Genomic DNA, 12,529 nt, shown 5'->3' with positions numbered 1-12,529 from the left:
CCAGAATGGACCACTTTAATGACAGCCTTAAGGCATTTGAAATGGAAAGAGAGACAAATAACTGATGTCATCTCATTATTGAGGTAGTCTTAATAAAACAAAATTTTGCTCAGCCCCTCACCCAAAAATATAAAAAACATTCAACTAGACCTAAAATGGCAATACTGTAACATTAACACCCTACACACCGTAAACTGCAAGGAAAATGCATTAACTGCATTGTACAGAAGCATGTGCACTGTGTTGAAGATCATACATTCAACTCTGTCGTGAAATAAATAGATAAAGTAAAATATAGCTGCTGTCAGATTCACAGGGTTTCACTCTCAATCTGAGGATTTTCCCTGCTCTCTGAATCTTGGCCAACTTTTTCCCCCCTCCAAATTCCTTCTCCACCGAGGCACCAAAGTAAGGCATGGCAAATTCAAGGGCCACTGGCTGATGGCTCATTCTTTACTTGCACTAGCTTTACATGAGTGCAGGACTGCTTTGAAAAGCAAAGGCAGCTGTTCCAAAGGAATATTGACCAGTTTACCTGTAATAAAAAAGATACAATTGAACATGAATTTAGGTATTTTGTGACTCACGAGCAATAAATCTTGATTGGCTATTTATATTATTTTAAACCCCAGGCCACCTGTCTTAACTTGTAGTGGGCAAATAATTGCAATTTCGTCATGCATAGTTCTAAAAGTAACTTTGCTGGAGCCGTAAAGCCATTATGGCCAGAATCTTCTGTTCGGCCTGTGGGGCCCATGTAAAGTGATGTGCGGTGATTTCGGGCTTGTGTCTTGATGTCACTGCATGTCATTCTGATCTTCTGTTCGGCAGGCACGTGCACTGGAATCGGCTGCGCGCCGAGTTGTCAAAGGCCTGTTAAGGCCATTAATAAAACAATTAACCCGATTGAGAAAGTTGCCCATCCAACCTTAAGGTTGGCGGGCAAGCGAAGAGCCCAGGTGGCCTTCACGTTTTTCATGAAACCTCATCCACAAGCGGGATGAGGTTTTATGAAGGTGTTATTAATTAAATACATTTTTAATGAAAACTCATAAACATGTCCCAGCTCATGTAATACTGTCACATGAGGGGACAATGTCTGAATAATTTTTGAAAAAATTTTTCCCACTTTAAAACTAAAGTTAATCTCCCTGAGGCAGCTCTGTGCCTCGGGGAGATTTCTGCACTCTATTGCACGCATGCGCGAAAAAGCGCAGGCTCTGACTCTCCCTCTTCCCCCCCGCCCGCACAGGTAGCACTGAGCACTTCTGGGCACGCATCACACTGAGCGGGCCTTAATTGGCTCACCCACATAAAATGGCAGCATGGAGCCGATCTTGGGCGGCGATCAACTCCATGCCCGCCCGCGCCCAACCGGCCTGTCTGACGGAGAAAATTCTCCCCCTTTTTTTTAATGGCTGAAACCATTTACTGCAGCAATAGAGAGGAAACATTTACTGACACTATATTGTTTGATTCATAAAGAAAGAAACAACTTGCTTCATATAGCACTTTAACATAGTAAAATATCCCAAGTCCCTTAGCATAATGAAACATTATACACCAGCTGGCTCAGTGATTTTAGTACCATTCTAAAAAATTAGAAGATTTCTTGCACTGACCAATTTGGTTCTTGGAGCCAAATACTATTTCAGTTAGTGCCATTAGTTTCCTTCCCTAATTTCCGTGCATAAACTTAGCCAGGGCTGTGAGCATCAGCTTACAGGAGAATAATGGCCAAAGACACTGAGGGAATTCACATGCTGCGTGCTGATTCATAATGAATTTGTGCTGATTAAGCAAGTTATCATTAGCTACTATTGGCTTTACAGCTTTTGGTCACAGCAACAGAGATTAATTTCTAATATGTACGTCTCTGTATTCAGCTGATACTTGTCAAAGTTTCACTCACGTTGGGAGCTATTTCAAACCAAATCAACAGTTGGGAAAATGGTGGGATGGAGTACAGCATGGTTTTACATCCCACCCAAATTTACTCTCCACTGTCGTCAATGCAGTGTTATATTGGCAAGGTGTAAATCCAGTGTTCCACCAGATACTGTTGTTTTGTTAAAACTATGCCTTTGCTTGCTGATGGCAGATTTCAGTAACCTGCCCACAATTTCTTTTAAATTGACAAGTCTGGAGATACCTGGTGTCTCCCTCCTTCCCTACTTAAATAATGATGAAACATTTCCAAATTTCAAGTCCAAAGCCACAATTCCTGAATCTAAACAGCTTTGGAAAATTCTGACTAATGCATTTGTAATTTCCTAATCCTTTTCTCTTCAGGTATACTAAAATGTTAATTGCTGCTCTACCTGTCTACCTTTCTACCAGGAAAATCAGCACAAATAGAAAATAGGGATTCTCATTCTGTACACAACTTTTCATCAAAGCAGAAAGAATTTCATTGGGCAATGTTATGTACAATAATAAATCAAGGGCAGCCAATTTAGATTAAAATATTTAGTTTTCGATTACCTGCTATATAGCGTATCTCTGGCAGGCACATCATAAGTTCAGGGAAACGATTGGTCTGGTGTGGGTACTTGAATTCAGTGTAATCCTGGCACACATACCAGTAACGCTTGTTCAATTGCTCCAATTGAGACACATTGGTCAGACCCCCTATATCTGCACAAAAATATTTAAATAGCATTTTGATTAACAAGAACAAGAATAACTTTGAATACAAATTACTTAGTTAACTGTATGTACTTTTCACTCCATATTATTCACAATCTATGTTACAGCTTTCAGGAATTTTACATAAAAACTTATTTTTTGAGGTGAAGTACCCTGGGTATCTCATAGCACTTTACTTTGAAAATCAATCCTTTTTCACTTGTTCTTCTGAAGGCACTGATTCTTGCTAAGTATGGTTCCATAGTCATTGGTAGCCCTCCACATGTCTTATCAAGGTGGGCATTCTTCACGTACAAGTCCAGATGAAGAAGGTGGGCAGGCTAGTCAACCATGGGAGGCATCACTTTCAAGTCCGACCTTGTCCTTGCTCAGTGTCTGTACATGAATATTTTTCCAGCAGGAGCTACTGGGTAGTGATTAAGATCAGGAATCCTGCCTAATTATTCCTCTTCCTGATTTGGAATCACTGAAGATAACTGTAGTGCCCAACTACTATCCTGATTGAGCTCAGCTAATACAATATAGATTGGATATAGGTATAACAGAATCTAGGTGTACTACCTGTAGTAACCTATATGCCAATTTAAAAAAAAAAGAGATTCTTAAAAGCCTTCGCAGCAGTTTTCAAAACCCACATAGATTTGAGCTCTGTGTTTTTGAGTACTATACGTTACTTAGCAAATGAAATTCAGGTTGGAATTTTATGGGGCCTTCAGGGATCGGCTCAGAGGCAGAAAGGCTGGCAAAATAGTTTGGGAAAGCGGTGGTGTACCCAACACCTTCCTGCTACCATGCTATTTTTCCAGCAGCAGGAAAGCTGGCAGAAGTCCTGCCTGCTTGGAGCCCAGTTGAGCCACTTAGTGTCCAATTGAGGGCCTCTTCTTACCTCTGCTGATTGGCCTTGATGCCCCCAGGCCCCACTTACCTTACTTTGAGGGCCTAGTCCATCGATGTGTCCTCTTCCTCCATGTGCAATCCCAACAGTGGCCACTACTGGTGGTGGCACTGACGAGCTGCTGGCCTTCTGATTGCACTGGCAGTTTGTGGTTTTGGGGGGGGGGGGGGGCGGTGGTACGGTTCTTGGTTGGGTAGCAGCCACTTAATTGGCTGCTGTTAATAAAATGCTGCCCCTGGTTTTGCTATCCACTGAACTGGGTTCACCCTCACTTTTAGCCCGAAGTGCAGGATCCCTACCATGTCCAAAAAATCTATCCTAAGTCACGTAATTAAAAAGTTGATATAAAATTAAGGCGAAAATGTGAAAAAAATAAGGCTGTTAATTACAAGTAATTTAGCCACCACCTCAATATCTCAAATAGCCGAACACATCACAGATACAAATAATTTGTACCACAAATTCTGGCTGCACCAACATTAGAAGTCAGATTAGGGTCAGTGTGACACTGAATTTAGAGAAAACATTCCTATCAATGTCAAAGAACCTTACTGTATTCCCTATCAGACCCATATAAAGAGAAACACCAATTATAAATAAAAGCACCAGTAAATTATCTGCTCTTTGCATTATTAGACAAAATTTGGAGTTCTTCTGCAATGCTATTACTAACGAATGACCAATTTCTAAGCGAATAATATTAACTGAGATTTATAATTTTAAGCAATAAAACAATAGCATTACAAGGCTAACAATTTTGTTCATTAAGTAATAAGTGATTAAATAAGTATGCATGTTTCATTAATAATGATTATCCCTAATTTGAAACCAACAAAAAGATTTTTTACTGGTGTTGTTTCAAGAGAACAAGTGCACATGATGAGCCGCAATAAAGGCGAGTATTTTTTGCAGCCTCCATCTACGATAAACCATAACAAAGAAAAATGTCTCTGTGAGAGAAGCAGATCTTACTTTGAATAATAAACTCTCATCTTTTTATTTGTAATTTTAAGTAGGTTAACATGCCTTTCTATGTGAAAAGACCTGAACTTAAGTGAATTACATAAGGATATATACATTTCTGTATGAGAGTTCTCTAGCCCAAGAGGACTTCTCGAGGAATGTTCCCCCTTGGTGTTAAAATGTGGGATATACCTGAAGCTTGCAGAGAGTCACAAAAGATTTCAAATATTTGACTTGTAAGGTGAATATTAAAAGCAAACATAAAACTCAAGATCAGAAAAGTACAATTCACAATCTTTGACAATAGAAAACTGACATAACTAATGCCTGGCCAGGTTGGAAAACTCCATTGATCTGAAGTGCCAAAGTTTGCTTGGATAGGATAAGTGCAGCTATTCTAAACTTTCCTCATCTCAAAGGTCTAACTCCACATCACAACAGCAAAATAGGATTCCAGAAAGCAAAGAATACCCACATTAAGATCTTCAGCAACTGATTAAAAATCTTCTGAAAAGGATTCTTATGATTTCAGATACCTTATTATTTTGGCTCCAGAAGCAAGGCAGATGAGTTTAGGAAAGAAGTTCCAGAGTGTTGGCAAGGTAGCTAATGGCTCTGCCATCAAAGCTGGGATTGCACAAAAGCCAGAGTTGAAGAATTGAAGAATTAGGAGGAAACATAAGGTTGGAGAAGTTTGCAAAGGTAGGAATCAAAGCCTATGGAGGGAATTGGGAATGTTTATGAAGGGAGTTTTGGAAGTTGGTAAGGAAGGCGTTAAGAAATTCAGTCTGGATGTTTTGCACCAAAATGTTTGGTAACACTGGGAGGGAGATGGGCTGTATTGTGGAGTCAATATTGTGGAGGTGGAAGTAAGCAATCTCGGTGATGGATAGGATGTGGAGCTTCAGACTCAATCCTGGGTTGAACAGCATGCCAAGGTTTCGCGTGGCCGTTTTCAACCTGAGCTAGTAACTAGAAAGGCTACTGGAATCTGTGGCAAGGGAATGAAGTTTAAGGCCAGGGCTAAAAACATCGACTTTGATTTTCCCAATGCTAAACTGAAGAAAATTGTCACTCATTCATAACTTAAATGTTAGGGAGTCTGATGGCAAGGTGGTGGTTCTAGAGTCAGGGAAAGTTGGACACTGGTAGGCTGAATGTAATTAATTTGGAAAGTGAACTCATAGCATAATAATGGCATGGAGGGGAGGCATGTAAATGAAAGGGAGGAAGGATCAAACATAGAACCTCAAGAGGTCAATATGCAGGAATGAAGAGAGAAGTCTTCCAGCTTCTATTAAGCAAAGCAGCTATGGCAGATGCTCACCTGATTGGCCATGAGGTTCCTAACTGCGTAATTAGCATTAATTCATCCCTTCAAGATTTTAAATCAAGGCAAATATGTTGTCATGTGGCTAGGCACCTTTATTTTTGAAAATGTGATTTTACAACTTTTCACTGACTGGAAATGTTGCAATTTGAAATGAGACAGAACAAACTACTTAAAATGCAGGGCCACCTTCCAAGTTGAAGGTGAAAAACAAACAAATCACCCTGAAGGAAATGAGGGAAGAGAGAAACATTTCATAAAATTCAAAGACCAATTGAAACTCGTCAACTGTCTAAGAAAAAAACATTAAAATGCGAAGTGGTGGATATTGAAACAAACGCTGCCACAGATGGACCCGCCCAAAACACCACGGAAATACACAATGGATGAAGTAGTTCAGGCCAGGCTGTAGCCACTGCAGAGAGATGACAAGAAAGACTTCAGCAGAAGAGACAAGCTGAAAGCTGTCAGTCTCTCTCTCTTTTGGAACAAATGTATCACCCAGTTTGAAAGTCAACTTTACTGGAAATCTACCAGTGAACCGAGATCTCGTAATAATTGCAACAACATCTACACTTGACCACATCCATGAAGCCAGCTTATCCAGATTGGCTGCAAAGTTTAAAAAACTACGCCACAAGAGCAATCGAAGGATACTTAAGCATATATTATTTTTACCTTTTTAAAATTGGACTCTAACTTCCTTTATTTCTGATACCTGTGTGTGTGATGTTCTGTTTTTATTATTTTTTTCCATTGGGTTTAGTGGTTAATAAATTTGCACTTTGACTCAAGAAAACTTTGTTTGATTGGCTCCTTATTGTTGACAGCTTAAGTAGCAAAATACATTGGATTCGGAAAAGGCATTTCCTTGTGAAAAAGAAACTTAAACCTTTGTTGTGATCAACTGAGGAGGTTGAACAGAGAGAAGCCAGTTCACCCCTTCTCACCTGGTCGTAACAAAATCATCATAAAATTAAGAATACACTTGCATATACCTACTTAACGACTGGTGATATCATGTACAAACTGACATTATGGAGGAAATTTTAACATGGGTGAGCACATGGGTTTGGTTGCTGGTAGGAAGTTATGTCCTAGAAAATGCAAATGCATCAGGAAGCTGGCTGGAACCCGTCATTTAACTCCAGTGGGTTAGGCTGTATGCGCACACACCCTCGGGAGAGGCCAGCTGTGAACTTCAATATGTTAATTGCTCAAGTATAGCAATATTAACATGGCTTTTGAAATTCAACTGTGGGTCTATAGGTTTTCTGGTCTTCCTGGAACTCACCAGAGAAAGCAAAGCGAGAACACACTGGCAATTTAGGCGGCTGAAGACATGACAGGGAAATATGCCAGTAAGTACTGACATCTCACAGCTGCTTTCTTGCCTGCTTGCATGAAAGGTTTTGTTCATAGAACTTGCACTGAGAATTACTTTTACCACCTTGGAGGTTTGAATGTCCAATCTGCACTCTGTGTAGCTCTGATATGTCAGGTCAGCAAGGGTACTACTTATGCTAAAGGCAAATAACTGCGGATGCTGGAAATCCAAAACAAAAATAAAAATAAAAATACCTGGAAAAACTCAGCAGGTCTGGCAGCATCTGCGGAGAGGAACACAGTTAATGTTTCAAGTCCTTATGACTCTTCAACAGAACTAAGTAAAAATAGGAAAGGTGAAATATAAGCTGGTTTAAGTGGGGAGGGGGTGGAGGTGGGACAAGTAGAGCTGGATAGAGGGCCAGTGATAGGTGGAGATAGCCAAAAGATGTCATAGTCAAAAGGACAAAGGGGTGTTGAAGGTGGTGATATTATCTAAGGAATGTGCTAATTAAGGGTAGAAAGCAGGACAAGCAAGATACAGATAGCCCTAGTGGGGGTGGGGTGAAGGAATTGAAATAGTCTAAAAGGTAGAGATAAAACAATGGATGGAAATACATTTAAAAATAATGGAAATAGGTGGGCAAAGAAAAATCTATATAAATTATTGGAAAAAAAGTGGGGTGGAAAATCGGAAAAGGGGTGGGGATGGAGGAGAGAGTTCATGATCTAAAATTGTTGAACTCAATATTCAGTCCAGAGGTTGTAAAGTGCCTAGTTGGAAGATGAGGTGCTGTTCCTCCAGTTTGCGTTGAGCTTCACTTATGCTACTTATGCTGTTACTTTGGACCTCAGGCAATGACCAAGATGATAAGCAATAGCAGGAGCAACAACAGCCAGCTGCTAGTTGATCTGCAGCTCTATAGGAGAGAGGGGAAATCAGCAGAGAGGCGCAATTCACATAACATGATTCCCACTACACAATACAAAGAAAGTTTCTCATCTTTCGTCTCAGCACTCCACAGTCTTCTGGACTCTAGTTCAACAACTTTAGATCATAACCTCTGTCTCGAAAATCTTCTGGTTTTTTTTGCTGGCTTGTTTCTTACTTTATCCCTTCATGCTGCATTCAAATGGCTGCTAAATAGCCATTCACATCTGATCTGGACAAACCTTTGTTTCTTTACTATACCCATAACCACACTCTTTGGCTTTTGCATCAGGAAATCTTTTGTTTGTTAATCTTGCCTGCCCTGCACCCTATCACAGACCTTTCCTTTTGTACTTCCTGCCCCTACCCCATTCTACTGGATTAAAACCTCTTGCATTTCTAAAACAAGAACAGAAAATGCTGGAAAAACTCAGCAGGCCTGACAGCATCTGTGGAGAAACATTGACGTTTTGAGTCTGCATGACTCTTCTTCAGAGCATTTCTATCTTCCTTTTGTTCTGATGAAAGGTCATTGACCTGAAACATTAACTCTGCTTCTCACCATGGATGCTGCCTGACCTGTGGCTCTTTCCAGCAATTTTTGTTTTTATTTGTGATTCCCAGCACACAGGATTTAATTTAAAGGCAGTTTCTTTGACATGTTGAAACAGGTTATTATGCCAGGTGATGGGAGAGATTTGCAGTGTGCTGAAGCAAGACCTGTCATTAAGTGAACGCAGTGCGCATACTTTAACTAATGACTGTCAAAGTCACCAATGTCGTCAGTTTCTTTGCCTCTGATCCTCCGGGCTCTGCTGGAGATATTTGCAGGATCTTGCTGTTGGGGATATATTTTTTTTTATTTACTTATTCTTTAATGTGTCATTGGCAAAGCCAGCATTTATTGCTCATCCCTAAATGCCCTTGAACTGAGTAGCTAGGCCATTTCGGAGGGCAGTTGAGATTCAACCACATTGCTGTGGGTCTGGAGTCACATGCAGACCAGACCAGGTAAGGATGGCAGATTTCCTTCTTTAATGGAGTGAATCATTTGGGTTTTTACACCAATTTATATAGTTTCGTGGTCACCATTACTGATGCTAGTTTTATATTCCAGGTTTATTAATTCAATTTAAATTTCACCAGCTGCTGTAGTGGGATTTGACCCCATTTTCCCAGAACATTAGCCTGGGCCTCTGGACTACTAGACTAGTGACATTACCACTACACTACCATCTCCCCATTAATTGTCAGGGGGAGCAATTATGTCAACTTTCCCTGTGAGGGCATTAGTCAGAATGAGTGGGTGCTGGGGTTTCTGGCTCTGGCTGGCTTCCCATAGGTGCAGTGCATCACTGGCTGCACATATTTGGAAATTAAGGCATCACGTGGTCATCCATGACTACTCATCAATCACAAGGACCCCCATTTCATCAATGTACACTGGCATACAACTACAAAGATCATTTTGCAGGCGCATGTGAGATTTCCAGCCAGCTACCATCAAGTTTTCATTCTGTGCCAATCCACACTCCTTGATCTCTTTGCACCCTGAAGCAGTCTTACTGGCTGGCTGCCTGGAGACTGGGATACCCAATTAAAATATAGCTAATGACACCCGTGAGGAACCCAACCAATGAGGCCCAGGAGTGATATGGTTAAAATTAGATGTGTCGTGAGCAAGCCATCGGCATGCTGAAGATACACTGCAGGTGCCTGGACAGATCTAGAAGCATCCTTCAGTATGCAACAGCCAGGGTCTCCAGAATGGTCAAGGCGTGTTGCGTTTTGCACAACATTGCACAGCAACAAGGTTTGGACCTGCAGGAGGAACAAGGCACAGGACACAGAGCCTCTTCTGAGAAGGAAGAGGAGGAGATGCTGCCAATACAACAGCAACAGCACTCACTGCTACCCAGGATGCCCTCACAATTGTGAGGCTCACATAGGTTACACCAGTCCACTCATCTGACAATCACATGCAAAAAGCACTATGCTCCCCTATGACACTAACATGATGCAGTCCTACAAACAACCAAACATCCCTTTCACAGACCCTATTGCTAAGCATCAATTTATATCTTACCATTCATCACAATGAAAAGTCCACTTGCCAGTCCGCAACTAAAAATGGATGAGAAAGTAGCAGAAAGAAATAATATTTATGAGGCTCAAAAATAAAACATAAACTTGCCACTGCAACACAGGGAACACCTCTGTGCAACTGCATATCTTTACTCTTTCTGTTCTTAATACTTCTACATGGTGCAACCTCAGTGGCATCAGAGGAAGAGACAGGCTGCTCAGATCCTTGGCCTGATTGCTGAGATGCTCTCAGGTGATGGCTTCTGGGCTTTAGAGCTCCTGAGGGTCAACATCATCCATCTCATGGCCCACCTGTTCTTCTCTTCTAGAAATGAACTGAGGAACACTTAGCTGCCGATCAGTGGCCAAGGCCAGGGGATAATTTGACCTACTAATGGTGGCACTCAGTGTGCAAGCCATTTATGAAGGCCTGCAAGCATTTGTTTGATGCTCCATGCCTTTCATTATTTTTTCCAGGGATGAAGAATCATCACAAAGACCTGTAACATCATGCCAGTCATGATTGAGACAGGCCCTTCCATCTGTCTGCAAGTGTGCACAGTCAGGATATAAGGCCTATCAGTATGGTGTACATTCTTCGCTGTTGCTCCAGAAGTATCCTGTTCATTGATACTCCACACAAGGTACAGCATCTGTATCCAGCTGAGCAGAGCTTGCAGCATCCTGCAGTCTCAGATGTGGACTCTCAACTGCTTTCCCTAATACATAATCTTTTCCAATTCACTTGTGTTGCCAGGTGAAAAACCCACTATCTTGCCTTACCGGTCCCAATGAAGTGTAAATATCTGAGCTGGTGCATAGTCTAGTGACTTCCTCTAAGGAGTCTTCATCATCCTCCTGGACAACATCCTGTGGGATGATTGAAGGCCCTGTGGGAGATTAGAACTGTCAAGGTAACAATGTTTGAAGTGATCATTTTGCTTATGAGCATATTTCACTCACTGCTGACAACATGTCAACATGAGTCAATTTTGTATTCCATGTGGCTGTCTGATATTTAATTCTGTCACTAGGTAGTTGTAGGCCTTCATCTGCTCATCTCCACTGGCCAGATACACCGAGACTCCACTGATGTCCAGCGTCTCTTTCTTTACAGCTATCATTTGCGAGATGGCTGAAGTGCCACCTCCAGTACTGTCTCTTCCTCATTCTGTGCTCTCTTCTCCTGCAAGGAGGGAAAGAAGAGATCTATGAGTGAGTGTAATAGTATGTATTGAGCAGATGGAGAACCTTTTGAGGGTGATTCTGGGACAGAAGCATGACACTGGCATAAAGAATAAGAGCGAGTGTTAATGGTGGATGATCAGATACAGACGTGAGAAAGTGCATAGACAGAGAAGGATGGGGTCAGTGACATAAGAAGTGATGTGCTGGAGTAGGTTCAAGAGGCAGAGTGAGGGGGTTGGGTGATGTGCACATCAGGATGTAGGTGAGATTGCCACTGTACTCACCTTTCCTGCCCTACATGGGTCATTAAACTGTTTTCAGCATTGAATCTATAATTGTGGCATGACAGTCCTGCTGCTGACCTCATGGACAATCTCCAGCTCCAGATTTTGTGTTCCACTAGCAGACTTCTTCCTCCCATCAGTAGGTAAGAATACTACCCTGGAGGGCCCTTACAGTCACCAGCAGCATACCCTCAAATGCATCTCTAAAATGAGGCGCAAACTTAGAACATCTGGACTCCATTCTGCCAATTCCTTCCATTGTGCTCTCAGCTCAAAACTCCATCAAACTGCATGGTTGGGACGACCCTATAAATATGAAATTAAAACCATGTCCACTCACACTAATTGGTCGGGAAACCCAGCAATTATGTAGGTAACACAGTGGCTAGGTTAAAAAGTCACTGACAGATGCATTGCACATACTTACGGGTTTTCCATGTGCGACCGGATCCCTCGCTCCCTAAAATGTTGCAAAGTTAAATCCAACCCTCTGAGGCAGCAACAAACTTTCCAGTCCTGATTTTTTAACATGGGGTGTGTCGGGAATTTGGGGGTGGCAATGACAGCATTGTTTGAAGTCTGGAGAAATTTTAACTCTGGGAATCATTTACATGTGTGAGGTCAGACACCCACATGAACTAAGTGGCAATTGCTACCCAGGCAGCAAGCGTGAGCACAGAAGGGCCCTGTCAGAGACCCCGGGGAATGATCTGTGGCATAATCTAAGTGGTTTGGTGTCTGGAGCTGATCATAGTAGGAGGATGGAGAGGATAATGGAGGGTAAGGAAAGCCAGAGGTTTTCTTATAAGGTTTGGAGGAGCACTCTTGTGTTTCCTGACCCACAAGGAAAACTCCCTCAGTATATAGTTATGATTTCT

General features: G+C 41.7%; 1 protein-coding gene across 1 annotated transcript in view; it reads right to left on the bottom strand.

Annotated features, from left to right (window-relative positions):
• Positions 1 to 446: 446 nt before the first annotated feature.
• The window catches only part of LOC121281537 (nuclear receptor subfamily 6 group A member 1), a 170,652-nt gene continuing 158,569 nt past the window's right edge, over positions 447 to 12,529 (bottom strand). The window contains exons 8-9 of the mRNA XM_041194486.1: positions 2,485 to 2,637; positions 447 to 535 (exon numbers count right to left, since the gene is read on the bottom strand). Coding sequence (XP_041050420.1) covers positions 447 to 535; positions 2,485 to 2,637 — 242 coding nt within the window. The remainder of the gene's footprint in view (positions 536 to 2,484; positions 2,638 to 12,529) is intronic.

The sequence above is a fragment of the Carcharodon carcharias genome, chromosome 8, assembly GCF_017639515.1.
Source record: "Carcharodon carcharias isolate sCarCar2 chromosome 8, sCarCar2.pri, whole genome shotgun sequence".
In the NCBI taxonomy this organism is placed as follows: domain Eukaryota; kingdom Metazoa; phylum Chordata; class Chondrichthyes; order Lamniformes; family Lamnidae; genus Carcharodon; species Carcharodon carcharias.
Note: the sequence above shows the minus strand (reverse complement) of the source record. Positions and strands in the feature narration are given on the sequence as shown.